The sequence below is a fragment of the Prunus mume genome, linkage group LG5 (assembly GCF_029339155.1).
Source record: "Prunus mume cultivar Tortuosa linkage group LG5, ASM2933915v1, whole genome shotgun sequence".
Classification (NCBI taxonomy): Eukaryota; Viridiplantae; Streptophyta; class Magnoliopsida; order Rosales; family Rosaceae; genus Prunus; species Prunus mume.
In genome coordinates, this window is record NC_142702.1 from 14,981,131 (window position 1) to 14,998,670 (window position 17,540).

General features: G+C 36.6%; 2 protein-coding genes and 1 pseudogene across 7 annotated transcripts in view; 1 reads left to right on the top strand and 2 right to left on the bottom strand.

Moving 5' to 3' along the window:
- Nucleotides 1–1,905, bottom strand: part of LOC103331335 (LEAF RUST 10 DISEASE-RESISTANCE LOCUS RECEPTOR-LIKE PROTEIN KINASE-like 2.1) — a 38,375-nt gene extending 36,470 nt beyond the window's left edge. The window contains exon 1 of the mRNA XM_008233950.3: nucleotides 1,097–1,905. Coding sequence (XP_008232172.2) covers nucleotides 1,097–1,898 — 802 coding nt within the window. The 5' untranslated portion in view covers nucleotides 1,899–1,905. The remainder of the gene's footprint in view (nucleotides 1–1,096) is intronic.
- Nucleotides 1,906–2,294: 389 nt separating this feature from the next.
- Nucleotides 2,295–4,607, top strand: LOC148917080 (rust resistance kinase Lr10-like; annotated as a pseudogene). The gene is made up of 3 exons (XR_016126640.1): nucleotides 2,295–3,033; nucleotides 3,184–3,219; nucleotides 3,289–4,607. The product of XR_016126640.1 is annotated as a rust resistance kinase Lr10-like (transcript).
- Nucleotides 4,608–9,403: 4,796 nt separating this feature from the next.
- On the bottom strand, nucleotides 9,404–15,520 carry AUG7 (nuclear matrix protein). 5 transcript variants are annotated; one of them, XM_089051561.1, is made up of 10 exons: nucleotides 15,366–15,520; nucleotides 14,765–15,243; nucleotides 14,587–14,672; nucleotides 13,678–13,704; nucleotides 12,861–12,952; nucleotides 12,561–12,686; nucleotides 12,123–12,213; nucleotides 11,326–11,433; nucleotides 10,759–10,857; nucleotides 9,404–9,848 (listed from the first exon to the last, which is right to left on the bottom strand). In XM_089051561.1, exons 2-10 carry the CDS (start codon nucleotides 14,832–14,834, stop codon nucleotides 9,651–9,653), a joined length of 897 nt encoding a protein of 298 aa, XP_088907687.1. In that variant the 5' UTR covers nucleotides 14,835–15,243; nucleotides 15,366–15,520; the 3' UTR covers nucleotides 9,404–9,650. The 5 variants fall into 5 exon arrangements, with proteins under 5 accessions (XP_088907687.1, XP_008232174.1, XP_088907688.1 ...); XM_008233952.3 differs by having other exon boundaries at nucleotides 13,643–13,704; XM_089051562.1 differs by having other exon boundaries at nucleotides 14,765–14,912; nucleotides 15,366–15,513.
- Nucleotides 15,521–17,540: the final 2,020 nt, after the last annotated feature.

The following is a 17,540-nucleotide window of genomic DNA, read 5'->3' on the forward strand; positions in this document are numbered from 1 at the left end:
TGCTGCAACACAAGTGAAAAACTCAATCATAAATTCATAATTCAATTAAGTATACTTTGATAAAAGTAATGCTACTTTGAATTATATGTTGGATTAGAGAGTCAGCTACTTTGCCTGGTATAGAGGGTATTAACTGTAAGATCTTCTTGTACAAATGTTCTGCATTGCAAAAGAAAATAAGATTCATATTTTGCATATAAAAACATCATAATACATAAGTATATATTCGAAATCAGCATGTCATAGATGTATAATATATCTGTAGTAGATGACTGTAATATATTAATCTGTACATATATGGAAGCAAAAGCCTATGTGTCCTTTCCACACATGAGAACAGTATGAAATGTTATTTGACAACAAAATCTTGTCAATGTGTAAAGTTTCATATCCATCCCATTCTTATCTTTCTCACGGGATTAACCAAGGATAGAGAGCATGCTCTGATACCATGTTATTGTGAAATAATTCGGTAATGATTCTGTGTCTATTTAAATGGGCAAAGCTCGATATACAAGACAATGAAACTAAGAATTAATGGTAACCTATAAAAGTTAAAAATACAATCAGGGGAGAAATTGACAACTAAGGAAATTAAACAAATATGAAGAATTAAAGTTAAATGGGTGGGTTCTACCATTACTTGGTTCAAGGATCCTCCAGACTTTATTAGTGATCTCTTATTTGAGGAATGTAACATGTAATTTTTCTACGGGCATACTCTTAGGGGACATGGGGTACTCTATTAGTGGTGAAGACTACTCAGTTAGTCTGATGACCGAGCCTGTACGTATGTGTAGATAAACTCGCCTAATCCCTGATTACATGGTCCGATTTTTTTGGTACTGTTACTTATTCCCTCTATCAATCAATAATACTATCGCTCCTTTCTCCACACCCAAAAAAAAAAAAAACAAAAACAAAAAAGAAAAAGAAAAACAGTAGTCAAATGAATAAATAAGGCTTGGTGGGTGGTGAAGAAGATATTTAACACCGCTGCGTAATATTGACACCATCTGTAGGAGAGAGAACAAATATGTTGACTCTCGCTAGCATTATTGAATAAGTGAAATCATTAACAGATGCACTATAGTACCTTTGTTGGTTATTGCAGGGCACTTGATTTTACTCACGTTGTCGAGCGTGCAGTTCTCCTTACCCATTCTACATAAGTTACATGCACCGTTAAACCATGAGAGCTCAAAGCCGCTCGCTATTTCATTATATATACCTTCACAGGACAAGTTCCGGTGCAGATCTGTAGATGTTGAAGGTGACACCACAACCATTTGTGTTATTCTGCAGGACTCCCCCAAATCGAATGAACTTATGTTGCCAATCATGACATAAGAAAACATTCCTAAAGTACTGGACAAAGAAGAATTGGCAGAATTGTTGATGCATGGAGCTGTATCAATAAGGCGAGGAGAATGCATTGGATATGCACAGCTGATAAAAATTATAGGCACTTCACGTATCGCTAGACTATACAGTCGGAGTTCTTGAATATCTTTGTCGCTATTATAAGAAAAAGATGAAAAAGGATCTCCATGATCACTAAGGTTGTAGGAGGTTAAAGAGTAATTTGGGTTGGAGAAGTAGTTGTCTTTCTTCTGAACACCAGCATCCACAACTCGGATTGTCCAGTCACTGTAATTGATCGCCTTTACGTAATACCTTCCCGAATACAAGCACATTACGGTAACATTTTCCCAACCACAATACAGCTCAAATTTGTTGTGCATGTAGCCACAATTTTGAAGGCTTCCCTTTAATTGAAATGGATACGTTATGTTGATATTGCCACAAAGGGTGGATGTTTGGAAACAGAAGGAACAAGGAACAAGGAGAAGGAGAAGGGCTATGTGTGCAGCATATAGAAGACTTCCTCTAGACATAGTGAGAGAGAATATTAGGAGGAAGGTAAGCGGCATATCCAATCCAATAGGAATTTATCAAAATTATGGAAGAGCACAGATTAATTAGACAACTTAGGTTCTGGCTATGGCCATTTGGAAGGCAAGCGATAAGCGGCTCAGTCAACCAAAAGCAAAGTCACCAAACAGAAAAAATTAAATATTAATGCTTATGGAAATTAAATACTAAACCCTTGTTGGTTTAGTGGTTATCATTTTTGTTGGTTTTTAGTGTTCAAATCATCTATCCGTCGTTATAAAAATAATTTAGTAAATGCATTTGAACCAGTCCACACATCAATTAAATCTTATATATCCATATCTGTCGTATACAATCAATTAATAACTTAGCAAGAGACCGGAATGCTGCAAGTCATTTTTTTTGTTAGAATAATGCTTCTGATCAATTTCTTATGCTGGTTGCTCATAGTAGTAGATGTTGATGCCATCCACGGCGGAGTAGGCCTTGAAATTTGCAGAGAAGCAAGATGTAAACCGGACGGCCCAGCCATCCGATTCCCATTTCGACTTAAAGGTAAGCAGTCAATCCATTGCGGTTACCATGGCTTTGATCTATCATGCACTAACGACAACCAGACTCTGCTCGAGATGTCATCTCCATCTAACAACCTCTTCGTTGAAAAGATTAAGTACACATCTCAGGAGATTGAAATGGATTACCACAATATCCCACCGGGAAATATTTTTAACTTCAGTTTATCTTCTTCTCCCTTACAATTTGTACCCGGACACAATTACTATAATTATACCCTATTTAGGTGTTCATATCCAAGGGAAAGGAATGTATACACACGCTTTTGTATGATGCAATTGAGCCCTTCGGACCTTGCCAATCCTGAAAACGGTATATATGCTGTCAACACTCAATGTTCTGTTGATAGACTGCCCCTAGAGTCTTGTACCAAGCTGCACGACTATACATCAATTCCAGACATATCATCAAACTTTGGAATGAACAAAATTAGGAAGTTGCACTGGTCCAAACCATCATGTCGACATTGCGAAGAGATGGGCAAGGCATGTAGATCAAAGATTAGTGAATATAGTCTTGCACATGTTCAGACTGCAGAAAGCGAATGTTTAGATTTCCCTGAAGGTATCATTTAACTAAACTTGGCTTTGTTGCAGCAGTACTTTGAAAGCAAATATTATTTATTTTCAGTCATTCGATCCGATTAGTCAGGACTCATAATTATATGGTTTGATAGCAGAAGTACTTTATTAACTTAAATAACAACTTTTACAGATAGTAGCCGTAGAGGGACTCGCATAAAGATATCAGGTGAGTTGTCCATAAATTAAAGCACTTGCATTAACTGCTGGACTATAAATCTGAATCACATGTAATTAGGATAATTTTTGTCATTTCTATCTGCAGTTTGCACAGTTTCTGTGGCTCTTATTGCAGCGGGGACTCTCATCATCTACCAAGCCTACAGCTCCAAGAAAATAGACAAAAGAAATCAGTTGAGGATTGAAAGATTTTTAGAAGATTACATAGCTCAGAAGCCAAGCAGATATTCCTATGCTGATATTAAGAGGATAACAAATCAATTCAAGGACAAGTTGGGGCAAGGGGCCTATGGAACAGTTTTTAAAGGAATGCTTTCCTCTGAATTGCTTGTTGCTGTGAAAATCATCAACAATTCAAATGAAAATAATGGAGACCATTTTACAAATGAAATGGGAACAATGGGTCGCGTGCACCATGTCAATGTGGTTCGCTTGGTTGGCTTTTGTGCTGATGGGTTTATACGAGCTCTTGTGTATGAATTCTTACCAAATGGCTCATTACAAAACTTTTTATCATCAGCAGATAATAAAAGTTCTTTCCTTGGTTGGGATAAGTTGCAAGATATTGCTTTAGGTATAGCCAAAGGCATTGAGTATCTTCACCAAGGGTGTGACCACCGAATCCTCCATTTCGACATCAAACCCCATAACATTTTGCTAGACCAGAATTTCACTCCGAAAGTTTCCGATTTTGGTCTAGCCAAGTTATGCACAAGGGATCAAAGTGCAATATCCATGACAACCATCAGGGGAACCATGGGCTACATTGCACCCGAAGTGTTCTCTAGGAATTTCGGTAGCGTGTCCTACAAGTCAGATGTCTATAGTTTCGGGACGTTGTTGCTGGAAATGGTTGATGGCAGAAAATACTTTAAGGTCATGGAGGACTCCACCAGCCAAGTCTACTTCCCGGAATGGATTTATAACCTTTTGGAACAAGGGGACGACCTAAGGATCCATATTGAGGATGAAGGAGATGCTAAAATTGCAAAGAAACTTGCCATTGTGGGTCTATGGTGCGTCCAATGGCACCCAATAGATCGTCCTCCAATGAAAGTTGTAGTTCAAATGTTAGAAAGAGAAGGCGACAATCTAACCATACCAGCCAATCCTTTCTGCTCTACTTCGAATTGAATGAATACAACTATACTGTCTGCAAGGCATCTGGACATTTGCGTACCTGAAGAGTTCTACCAGTCACCATGATTTGATATGAGATCATGCACTGTAATATTAAATAACATGTGGTGTTGAATATCGTAGTATATGCTAAGTGTTTGGGTTTGAATTTGTCATGAGTCAAATTGTAGTATATGCTAAGTGTTTGAATTTGAATTTCTAAACAAATATCATTTCAGATTTCATAGATTTTGGAGATTTCCCAGAGAGTTTCCTGCGAGATTTCAAGCCTTCTTGAAGCCACTCAGATTACATTGTAGATCGTTTTGCAAACCACGCGTTAGTAAGATTTCCAGTTGATGTATCATTCCCCAACTATGATTCCTTAAGTTTTGTTGCAATTATTCGGTTAGAGAAGAAAATTCCTCAACCATAATTCATTCAATTACTTTACATTTTCCATAACAATGTCACTATTTGCTCTATATTAGTGATTCGAGCTGGTTTTCTATACTACTTTCAGTTCATCTTGTTACTTTCTTGCACTATAGAAATAGTTGAAGTCCTTTATTCATCGAAGACATAGCGACGAACTTATATTGAGCCAGTTCCCCACTCAATTCATACCAATTTCCAACAAATTTTGCTTCATAATGCTAAAAAATTTCTTGAAAGATGTTGAAGTAGAGAGAAGATAGATAAGAATCATTAGATGAAGACATGTGAGATTTGAACTGAATTTTTTTAACCTGCAGGAAGCATGTTTGGCTAACTGATTGTAATAGCAAACTTTGAGCTGATCCAAGGTCAAGAAAATTCTAACCTGCAGGAAGCATGTTTGGCTAATGTTTATTGGCTGATTTAGAATGACAGGACCCGTCCCGAATTTCCCGGAACCTGAGACAAATCCTATGGAAACCCCGACATCACCCGATGTCGGGCCCACTCACTAGACTGTAACCTCCTTTTTCAAAAAGGCGTAGGGGTACAAGACTTTGCACAAATTTCGGCAGAGTCTCCCCTGTAAATTGAACATTCTCCAAAATTTCCACATGCATAAAACACATTTTTATCACCCAATCGGCAGCATGCACAATATAATTTCATGCAATTCCAAATAATCGGCCTCCGGCCTTCACGTAACATAAACTAACTTTCCAAATCTCTAACATATGAGGTTTTAACCTCCTAACACAAACGCAAGTAGTTTAGAGCCTTAGCCTAAATCGTGCAACAAATCCAAAAAAGATTTCAAACTCAACTAAACCACTATCACACTCACTTAGTCCACTGAACAAGCCTCAATTCAACCAAGTTTCAGGACCAACAACGAGGTCCGAACCAACCTCACTAACACAACCTAAATGAGGATTAACCCGCGGATGCACCTAGTAACTTCAGGCTGCCTACGTACCCTTACTGAGGGATCAAGTCACACGTAGTTCTTTCCTAAAACCCTTTTCTTTTAAGTCACAACTCACCAAAACCTCCCCATACGCCGGAACATCCAAAGTCACATATGGGGCCTGTCCGCACGCCGGATAAACCTACGACACGTGTGCAACATTTCATTCCATTTTCTCCTTCCTCCTTTCTTTCTCATGTTAGAAATTTTTTAAAAAAAATTCAATAATGCTATTTGTATTTTGTACCATATTTATTGACCACCGTGCTGACAACCTTTTTAATACAGGTGGGTCCCAAATACAATGACAAGGCCCACTTCTATTAGAGAGATTTTCAATAAATGTGGTCCAAATAGCTAACACTCTATTTTTCAGTTATCAGTAGCTAAAACTGAAAAAGGCTACGTAGTAACTAAATTCAAGTAGTTCAAATTACCTAGGTAAGAGATTACACAGTAAAATGGAAGCAGATAAAGGGGGATTGACTTGTAGCACTTGTGGGGTGAGCACATAGCCATCCGTATTGAGTACCATTTCTGCAGTACACAAGTGAAAAACTCGATAAATTCATAATTTAATGAAGTATAGTTTGATAAATGTAATGAATTATGTAAGTTGGATTAGAGAGTCAGCTACTTTGCCTCGTATAGAGCTTATGAAGTGTAAGATCTTCTTGTACAAATGTTCTGCATTGCAAAAGAAAATAAGATTCATATTTGCATACAAAAAGATCATAATACATATGTATATATTAGAAATCATCATGTCATAGCCTCCTTTTGACCACCAAATTATTTGAAGTGAAAACATCATAAACTAGCCTCCCGTACATGGTTGATAAAAACTCTCTTCCTATTCCTTTGATCAGTATCTCTAACATAATGTATCCGTAGTAGATGACCTGTAATATATTAATCTGTACACAGATGGAAGAAAAAGCCTACGCGTCCTTTCCACACATGAGAACAGATGAAATGTTATTTGACAACAAAATCTTGTCAATGTGTAAAGTTGTTGTGCGAAAAATACAATCAAGGGAGAAATTGACAACTAAGGAAATTAACCAAATATGAAGAATTAAACTCAAATGGGTGGGTTCTACCATTACTTGGTTCGAGGAACCTCCAGACTTGTGATCTCTTATTTGAAGAATGTAACATGTAATTTTTCTACGGGCTTTATCTTAAGGGGACATGGGGGACAATCTATCAGTGGTTAGGTTCCTACCCTCGCTTTGCAGTTGAGCAGGTAAAACTACTAGTCCGACGACCGATCCTGTATGTATAAATAGATTCGCCTAATCCCTGACGATACGGTCCGATTTTTTTGGTACGGTTACTTATTCCCTCAATCAAACAGTAATACTATTGCTCTTTTCTCAGGAAAAACAAAAACAAAAAAACAGTAGTCAAATGGTGGGTGGTGAAGAAGATATTTAAGAGCGCTGCATATTTAAGGCTTGGTGAGGAGAGAGAACACATATGTTGACTCTAGCTAGCATTATTGAATAAGTGAAATCATTAACAGATGCACTGTACCTTTGGTTATTATTGAAGGGCACTTGGTTTTACTCACGTTGTCGAGCTTGCAGTTCTCCTCTTGCCTTCCACATTTTAAGTAACATGCAGCGTTAAACCATGAGAGCTCAAAGCCGTGCTCTATTTCATTATATATACCTTCACAGGACAAGTTCCGGTGCAGATCTGTAGATGTTGGTGACACCACAACCATTTGTGTTATTCTGCAGGACTCCCCCAAATCGAATGAACTTATGTTGCCAATCATGACATAAGAAAACATTTTTAAAGTACTGGACAAAGAAGAATTGGCAGAATTGTTGATGCATGGAGCTGTATCAACAAGGCGAGGAGAATGCATTGGATTTGCACAGCTGATAAAAATTATAGGCACTTCACGTATTGCTAGACTATGCACTCCACGTTCAGTAATAGTGTACCACAGATAATGGGCGAAAGGATCTCCATCACTAAGGTTGAAGGAGGTTAAAGAGTAACGTGGGTTGGAGAAGTAGTTGTCTTTCTTCTGAACACCAGCATCAACAACTCGGATTGTCCAGTCACTGTAATTGATCTCCTTTATGTAATACTTTCCCGAATACAAGCATATTACTGTAACATTTTCCTCACAATATAGATCAAAAGTGTAATTGCCACAGTTTTGAAGGTCTCTGTTTAATTGAAATGGATACTTTATGTTGATATTGCCACAAAGGGTACTATCTTCCACGGTGGATGTTTGGAAACAGAAGGAAGGAGGAAGGAGGAGAAGGAAGAGGCATCCAATCCAATAGGAATTATCAAAATTATGAAAGAGCACAGATTAATTAGACAACTTAGGTTCTGGCTATGGCAGATAACTTATCTGAGATAAGAAAGGAGGGACTTCAGACATGACCATTTGGATAATTTGTGCCAGGACCAGATAACTATAATTATACCCTATTCAGTTGTCTATATTCAGAAGAAAGACAATAACCAAAGTGTTTTGAAAAAGTCTCGTATTATAGTTGTTGAATAAAAACTCAATTTTCATTTATTAGTATCAATAAATATATAGGTATCATATTAATATTGGGTTCAGAGATATTTTCATATGTTTAACTTAAGTCAAGTTCACGTTTGTAAGAAGATATTTGTAGCTTGTGCCCAGCGGGATAGGATGCAAAGCCAATGGTTGAGTGGACACAGGAAGGCACCTTACCAAGTCAAGCCGAGTTAATACCTCCAAGTTGGGGCACGCGTTAGAAGACAAATCACCATATTAAGTCTAAGTCAATAGTTGGTTGAAAGTCAATAGCACCATATCAAATGTAAGTCACAAGTCTTCGATCTCATCCATTAATTTTCTCAATATTCATTAATTACAGTGTGTTTGGATGAGAAAGTTTAATTTTTTATAGAATTTGTAAATGACGGAACTTGGACACAATAATAAAAGTACAAATATGCTTTAAAGAAGATTCTAATGATATTTCTCCTTTCAAAGCTGAAAGAGATCAAAGTTGGAGGGCTTTTACTTCCCATTACCCAAATGTTTGTGGTTACCCAAATTTTTTAGATGCTTAATTTTTTTTTTTTTTTAGTGTGATTAGTTCTTGAAGTCAATTTCACTACATTGCGGTCAAAATTGGTCACATGATGCATACCTGACTAAATTTTTCAGGACTAAATTGGTTTCTTCCCACGCTTCTCTTTCTCCCCATGGCCATAGCTGCAAGCGCCGTGGTCTCTTTCTTTGAAGCACACTCAAATGGGCTTTGGGGTTTGGACTTTGGGCTCCTAGTGCTTATAGTCCCACATGCACGAAGAAAATCAGAAACATAATTTAAGGCTAATTTGGGAACTCAAGTGAGACTCAGGTTTTTTTAATTTTTTTATTTTAATACAAGCATAATTTACTACTATGTATTAATCTAATCTACAAATATGGGGATTCAAACTTGAGTGCAAGGGGCTGAACTCACTATCTTAACCAACTGGCATAACCCACTTGTGCCAAGTGAGACTAAAGTATTAGTTTTTAGGGGTATGCTTCATTTTACTGAAAATGATCAGATCCCATTGTTGGGCCGGCCCATGCTTAACAATTCTAATCAAGCCATCACTAATCTTGGACCAGAAAAATCCGTGCTCAAAATGAAAACAAACATTTGATTTTCTGCTTCCATAAATTCCACTCTTAGTCAAATGAACATGGTGAGAGATCAACGCACAAAAGACTATCATGGTTGACAATATGAACTCATAATCGATATTACATTTAGTTCGCTTTCATGCAACACAAATAAACTACATTTTCATAACATACATCTGCATTCCCAGAAGATGAAGAGACTGAATTCATGGCCTTCCTCGCAATGACTATAATAATTTTGTTATAAATTCACTTGCCCACCTTGCTCACGAGCAATGGAAGCCGAGAGAATTCCAAGGTCACGATTTAAGAATGTCAATGCAGATTCACATTCAGAGATTATTCTCGTGACAGACGAGGGCTCACCCGCAACTGAGTCAGATGATCCGACCGCAAGAGCTGCGTGGGAGTCTCTAAGATTTCTCAAGTTCCCTAGGAACTGCAGTCAATGCAAGGGAAAGGAGACACCTTATTAGCAATTCATGGTCATGCCAACAGTACTAGTAAGAATCCATGATACTAATAAAAATGCAGCTTTCACTTTATTCATTTGCACTGCTCCATACCCAAGTAAACCCAGCTCACCTCACCTAGAAACTCCACACCCCCTTGCCCCTTGCACCTACACCACACACACTCATGCAAAAACACACACACAAAAGGTCATCAGGAAGTAATACCATTTTGAGGAGCAAGAGAGAGAATGGGAGGAGAGAATTCAATGGACAATTTTGGCGAAGGTTTTCTGCTACTGTTCGGTTGAAGAACATGGGAGGATTGGAAACATAAGGAGAATGGATGTTCCTTGTTTAATCTTTTGAAAGAATTTGAACTAATTGTGCCACGGTTGAGCCTTTCTGTCCAATTGCTACATAGACAATACAATGTCTCACTTTCAGAGGTGGCCCTTGAGTTCAGGGGAAGAGAGGGGATGCAAAGAAATCCAGAAATGGTTCAATTACCATACAGCCTCTTTCTTAATGTACAAAAAAAATTTGGTCCCCAATTTCGAGGGTAAAAATAAGTTAGACATGCAGTCTCCCTGTTTCTTGTATTCTATTCTAGAATAAAAAAGGGCTTCCCCACGTTCAAGGAAAATCCTTTCCTGACCTCGAGGGGAATGCTTTTTCCACCTCAAGGGAAAAGTACCTCGCCCACTTTCTTTTCTATTTCCTCCCTCCTACTTCAAAACAAAGAAAATTATTTTCCCCCACCCCCACCTTCCTTCACTTTTTCCTCCTCCAACACAACAGGTAAATAATTTAACTACACATCAGTATTAGTCTAATAATCCTCATAATGTACTATGAAAAATGAACAGATAAATAATTTAATTAGCAATGAGATACCTTTAAAAGCATCTTGTATGCCTCTAACAAGCGATTGGCAGCTGGCCCAAACCCATGGAGCTGGGGTACCTCCATCATGTGTGTCCAGGGACGTATTTCCTACAAAAGCATGACATTTCAAGGTTGCAGCTAAGCGTACATACCTAATACACATGCACACACCAAAACAACTAACAAAAAGGTATTACGGACTCATGCGCGTCAAATAAATGTCAACAATCCAACTGTAGTAGCTAAAAAGTGAATTTCTAATTAGCAAGGAGCTGGAACAGAAGCATAAAAACTATCTCATATGCCAACCAAAACGGATACGTGAATAAGGAATCCACCCAAAAGCATAAATTTCAATCATTATGGTGAAAGCAAATACACAATTCTTTTTCTTTTTCTTTTTAGACAAAAGTTCATGTATCACAAGTGCATCACTTTTCTTCTTTAGACATAAATTATCAGTATCAAGTATGCCAAAATCTTTTAATTTGTTACAGCAACCAGGAAAAGAAAAGAAAAGAAGCCATAGCAGATTGTCAAAAGGCAGTGTATATGACAGGAAAGAGCAGGTCAAACCTTAGTGTAAATCGTATTGAATGATCTTGCAGTTTCTAGGAAAGATTCCAAATGTGCACGCAATCTGGACTCCACCTCTGCATAATCCTCATCTGGGTTGTATGCATGCTATATGCAATAGCACGTAATCAGAGCAAGAAAAAGAAGGAATCAACTGCACAACTTGGGGGAAGTTATAATTAAATAAAATGTACACTGAGTCACTGACAACCGAAATTTGAGGGAGCATTCACTGCCAAGTGTTTAATGGACTTGGGAGGCATTGGGAAAGAAAAAAAAAATCAGAAAAAGAAATTCAAAGTGAATAAGTGGCAACAAAAGAACGTTAAAAAAAATATACTTTTTTATTGTCTTTGGAATAACAAATATACTAAAATATAAATGAATCTTTGGGCATCCTTTGGCACTATCGAGGACATTACTACACATCTCTTCTCTGCAATGAAGCATAGGACAAGTGAAGGTCAAACGGACCGGAAAGATAGGGAGGTGGTGCTTTTAGGTGGCAGGAGTTAAAGAAACTGACTACCTTCATGAACAATATGATTTGAGGGTAATGACAGAAGAGTGGGTGATGTGTACAAGAGAAAAAAGCAGCAGTAGGATATCGTTTTAAAATGCAGATGAATTTATTCACTGATTTAAATTGTAGAATTTGGTTAGAGAATAATTATATACACAAAGAGAACTATGTGAAGCTGATAAAATAGTAGAACAGTTACAGGATACAAATCGTAAGAAAAATAATCAATTATTGTCAAATGCAAGAATATCTAAGTTGAGGAACAGAAACAAACCTTTGATGCCAAATCGTCAACCTTCTGTTGAAGACTTAAGAGTATCTTTGATTGTTCTGAAAGCTTTTTTTCCAATTCAGAAACATCAGGCCTGCAAATGACCTTTGATTAAACGAACAGAATGTTATCGTATCTAATGGAATATGTAGTTCAAACTTAACTTATGCAATCAACCTGTCTAAGCATTATCTAAACTGACTGGGATTGGATTTTATCAGAGGTTGTTTTTTCCAAAAAGACAATTGGTTTGACAATAAACTTTCAATGAAGCAATTATTCTTTTTACTTCAGGGGAGTTGAAACACAAATCGAAAATAGATACTCTTACACTGCATCTATGAGGTCTTTTTTTAGTGGAATAATAAACTTTCAATGAAGCAATTGTTCTTTTACTTCAGGAGAGAAATTGAAACCGAACTGGGAAATAGATATTCTTACAATGGATATATGGACTGAATTTGAACATCAGCAGGGAATAATTTGCACTCCTCGGAGAATATTTGAGCTTGTCTCTCAGCAATGGAATCAATCAGTTGTATGTCCTTTGCTACCTGCTCATCGATACTGCAGAAATCACAGTTCATACCAGATCTCAGGCCAACATGATTGTTTGAAATCAGAAAAAAAATCACGTGCATAATATAGAATGAAATGTGAAATTATAGAAGTGCTACGAGTTCCTTTATTAGAAAATAAAAACTTCCCAACACAAATGTAAAACTTAGTATCATCCTTAACCTCCATTCTTGATTATCAGCATAAATGCTCGCTTCCACAAGATCGACAATAAGACGAAGCATTTCAGTGCGATCTTCATAGCTTCCTCGTCCCTGCAACAAAAAGGTATTGCATTTAGTAAGGGTGGAGGAAACACACAAAGTAAAGAGTTGCTAGATTTCACGTCGAATGCAGAATGCATGATGGTCCAATAAAACATTTTTATTCCTAACTATGTTCATCTTGTCTAGAGTGCCAACTAGATGCATAATGTGCATCTTGCAAACAAATTTTTACATCATCTTTGATTAATTCTGTCTAGTCTACCTTGATAAAAAGTTTTTGATGATCTGCCAGTATAACTTTGTTTCAAATTGACTATTTCCATGGAGGTACATTAAGGGAGATTCATATTTGACTACTTTGATCGTATCTGGGGGACTAATCTAGAATATTTGGATGTAAAGGAACCTCCAATAAGAGAATAAGATTCCAATTTTATCATATAACCAAAAGGATTCACATAATACCATAATTTTAAAAAGCTTGGCATCCTTTAAGAAAAGAGTACCAGTTACCAAAATTTACTAGTATAATTAGATCAATCCATGATACTTTCATATCCTAAAAAATTATTTTCCCAACAGATTCTATGAAAGGTTAATTAAAAACCAATAAACAATAAATTCAAATGTGATAAGTAAAAATGCACTTAATTTGTACAGCTAAACTAAAGAAGAAGAAAAAATCACCCATATAAGCCAGAATAAATACTCCTAAATCAACATAAATCCACAACTAACTTGGATAGCTTCTGTGTCTACAGTAGTAGTAATACCCAAAAACTTTGCAATCTCTGCCAAATCTGCAAAACAGAAGGTCATCATTTGTTATGGTAACAATTAAGAGAAACTTGGTCAGATTATCCCATCACATGACTAAAAACAGTGCAAAATAGAAGGTTCATCATATATAACCCACATACTAAGAAAAATTTGGAAATTTAAACAGTCAACGGATATACCAGCTGGCTTAAGGAGAAGAATAAGTAGCTAAATAAAAAAAGAAGCAGAACGGAAGGATGCTCTACAAAACTATCTTAAAAAGTCCATCACGGATATAGCATTTGGGTGCTTATGGTACCAACATAAATATATTAAGCTATTCCAAGTACAAGCAATATCATAACTGCGCTTGCTTTCTTTGAAGTAATACTGAGTTAAGATTGTGCAAAATAGCTGTAGGATGCCTCTATCTTTTTTATATTAGGATATGGATATGCAAAGTTTTCTCTGTCAAGATTTAATTTTTCTTCTGAATTTTGATTTCCTTTAGCTTTATTTGGGAGATCAAAGATTCTGTGTTATCAGTTTGTCATCTTAATACTGCATATATTCTTTACTATTGGAAGTCTTCACAAAAGTTTGTCATCTTAATTATCATCAGGAAGATATCAAGAGTTTGAAAGACTAGTTGAGCAAAACAATTGTAGCCCACATTTTCATTTGAAATTAATATTAGAAGAGGGAAAGTATAATTTGGATCCACCATTTCATGGAATTCAAAAATCAAATCTTGCAGAGTGAAAACGAAACAAAAAGAACACAGCAGTGTGAGAATATCATGTTTTCCACCATGTATGTAGCCTACATTTGATGATCTAAACAGATCCAGGTTAATTTTCATCACATTCTGAACAACTTCAGCACGACCCAATTCAACATTCTACAAAAAAAAAAAGCCTTACATTGGATGCGAGCAGTCTCTTCGTCACGATCCATGGCGTCCCCTTGAAGACTCTGTTGAGAAAAGGGTGACTTGTCCCCCAACAAGCTGCAATTACACCAAGAACCAGGACAGTCAAAAATGGGGCATGGAGGGAGAATCAGAAAAGTCAAAGAAGAAGTAAACGGCATGTCGTGTACCGGAAGAACAGCCATTCGAGAAGAGCATAGCGTTCCATGCCGGCGAAGAGGAGAGACTGAGCTGGCGCATTGGCTCTCGAGTAATTCAGCATCGCCAGCTTCCTCTGTATCTCTTCCATTTGTCTCGCTGCCATTTCTAACTCAAACACTAAACCAAACACTTCAGCTGAGATCCAAAATCATCACAAGAGGGAGAAATGGGGATCGCTCAAGGTCAATTTGAGACTCATGTTGTCTTCTTTTTTTTTTTCTTTTTTCTTTTTTCTTTTTCCAATGTGTAAGATGTATTTAAAGATTTCAATTTTATTTTTTTTCAATGTGCTAAAAAATATTGTTTATTTTTTAAAAGGCTGAAGCGGGTAAAGTGGGTCAAACGGGTGAAAACACGACCCATTGGTATATGAAACACCATCCATTGAAACTACAACAAACTCCTCATCCATGATTCCCATACCATTGGTAGTCTCTGTATCTTCCATCTGCCAGTGAAACAAATAAAGAATACACACACAAACAGACCAAGACCAGCGAAAAAGGAAGACAACACAGAGAAAAAAAAAAAAAAAAGTCCAACAAAATTTAAATACAGGGAAGTTCATACCTTTAGTTGGAGAGAATATCTAGCGAGAAGATGAAGGTAGCTTGTTGTTTGGTTGGTGAGAATATCTAGGGAGGAAGAAGAAGAAGAAGAAGAGTTCGCGAGAAAGAAGAAGAAGAGTCCGCGTGAAATTTTTTATTAGGGTTGTAAAACGACGCCGTTTCACTTTCAGCCTTTTTAAAACTGAGGTTACTTTAAATTTTTTTTTTAAAAAAACAAATTTGAGATTACTTAAATGAAACGCACCGTTCAGTGTTGTTTCTTTCATTTTTTCTAATGAAATTAATATATACTAGTTTCTTTGCACTCGCTTTCACTGCGAGAGGCTTTTTTTTTAAAAAAAAGTTTAAATTTATTTTAGAATTAAAGAAGATAATGGGTTGTTGTGTTCCATAAAAATAGGATTCATTATCTGATTTTTCTTTTTATTTTAATTATTTTAATATGAAAAAATATGAATTTACTATATTATCCTCATTTAATTAATAATTTTAATTCTTAATGTTTGAATTAACCAAGGACATTTTATGGTATAATGAATGTTTCACCATTCTCTGCCTTTTGCTTTATATATACTAGCCTCTCCGACACGCTTCCACGCTGCGAGAGGCTTTTTTTTTTTAAAAAAAAAATTATTTTATTTTAGAATTAAAAAAGATAATGGGTAGTTGTGTTCCATAAAAATAGGATTCATTATCTGATTTTTCTTTTAATTTTAATTTTTTTTAATATGAAAAAGTGTGAAATTACCATATTATCTTCATTTAATTAATAATTTTAATTCTTAATGTTTAAATTAACCAATGACATTTTCTGGTATTTTAAATGTTTTATCATTCTCTGCCTTTTACTTTATATATATATAAATATATATATATTATAAATTAATATATTAAGTTAATAATACATGCTGTGTATTATATATATCAATTGCAGATTCAATTCTACTTATCCTTTTTTTTCTTTCTAAATTAATATTTTAACACATGGACCTATATATATATTGTATGGGGGTTTTTTTTTTTGTTCTAGCAGCCTGACGAATGGACTTGGGCTGCTGTAAGAAGACGACGAACAAAATCTCCCAAATGCCTGAGTTCGAAACCAAGCTCTCAAAAGAGTTTTTAGAAAATCTGATGAGATTTTAAAAGAACACTTCTAGGTTCACTTTACTAACACCCAAATAAGCATGATAAATCCACTAATGGCTTGGCCTGAGGAGCCTGTGGTATAGGAGCTAAGCTTTCATAAGTTTAGCAATTTGAGAGAGAGAGAGAGAGAGAGAGAGAGAGACATGAGTTCCTTATAAAGAACAAGAGCCCGAAGTGAATAGGGGAATATTAGCACGACTTCTATCCTAAGGGGGAGAAGAAGAACGAACGAAAGATGGAATTGGGTGTCTTGAGTGAATTCTCAGATGTTTGACAAAGCTTGGTCAGGCTATTAATGATTGGGTCTTTCTATGTAGCAAAAGCCCTCTTTTATAGGCGTCAAGAACCCTAATTTTGTCTGGTCTTCCTTTTCCTTTGGTAGTTCCCTACTTAGTCCTATTTTGGTAAAACTCTCTTATCAAGGCATATGGGTAAGGAAGCCTTTGTGGTTCCAACGATTTTGACACAGCTAGACCTCCCCACAAGGGTGAGACCCCACTTTGCTTTTTCTCAACGTTTTCAAAACAGAGCTTATAATGGGGAAGGAGATGGGTGGAGCCTTTTGTCCGATGGGTATTTGCCCTTTACCCATGAATTTCTGCTGGTTCTTGCCTTGGCCCTTTATCTGACTTGTTTGGAGTCTCATCAAAGGTGGAGCACGATGACAGCTTTTCTACAAGCTGCTGGGCTGGGCTTGTGTGTAACGTTGGGTTGCTGGCCTATTATCTTTAGTGGATTTTCGCCAAACTACTGGAAAGGGCTTTTGCTAATTTCTTTGGGGCACTCTATTGATGTGGGTTGGGCTAAGTATTTTGGTAGGTTACTTGGTGTCTTCCTAGAGCATGGGGTAATTTTCTCTTCTCTCTCATGCTAACCCATGTGCTTGGGTTCTAGGAACGGGCTTGAGTTTTAGAGCCCCCAAGTGGCTTAAAAACTTGCGTCTCTTGAACCCTCAATGGACCATATGATTGCTTGTTTCCTTCAATACCACAACCTTCTCAGTAAGCCCGGTTAATTTTGTGGCTTG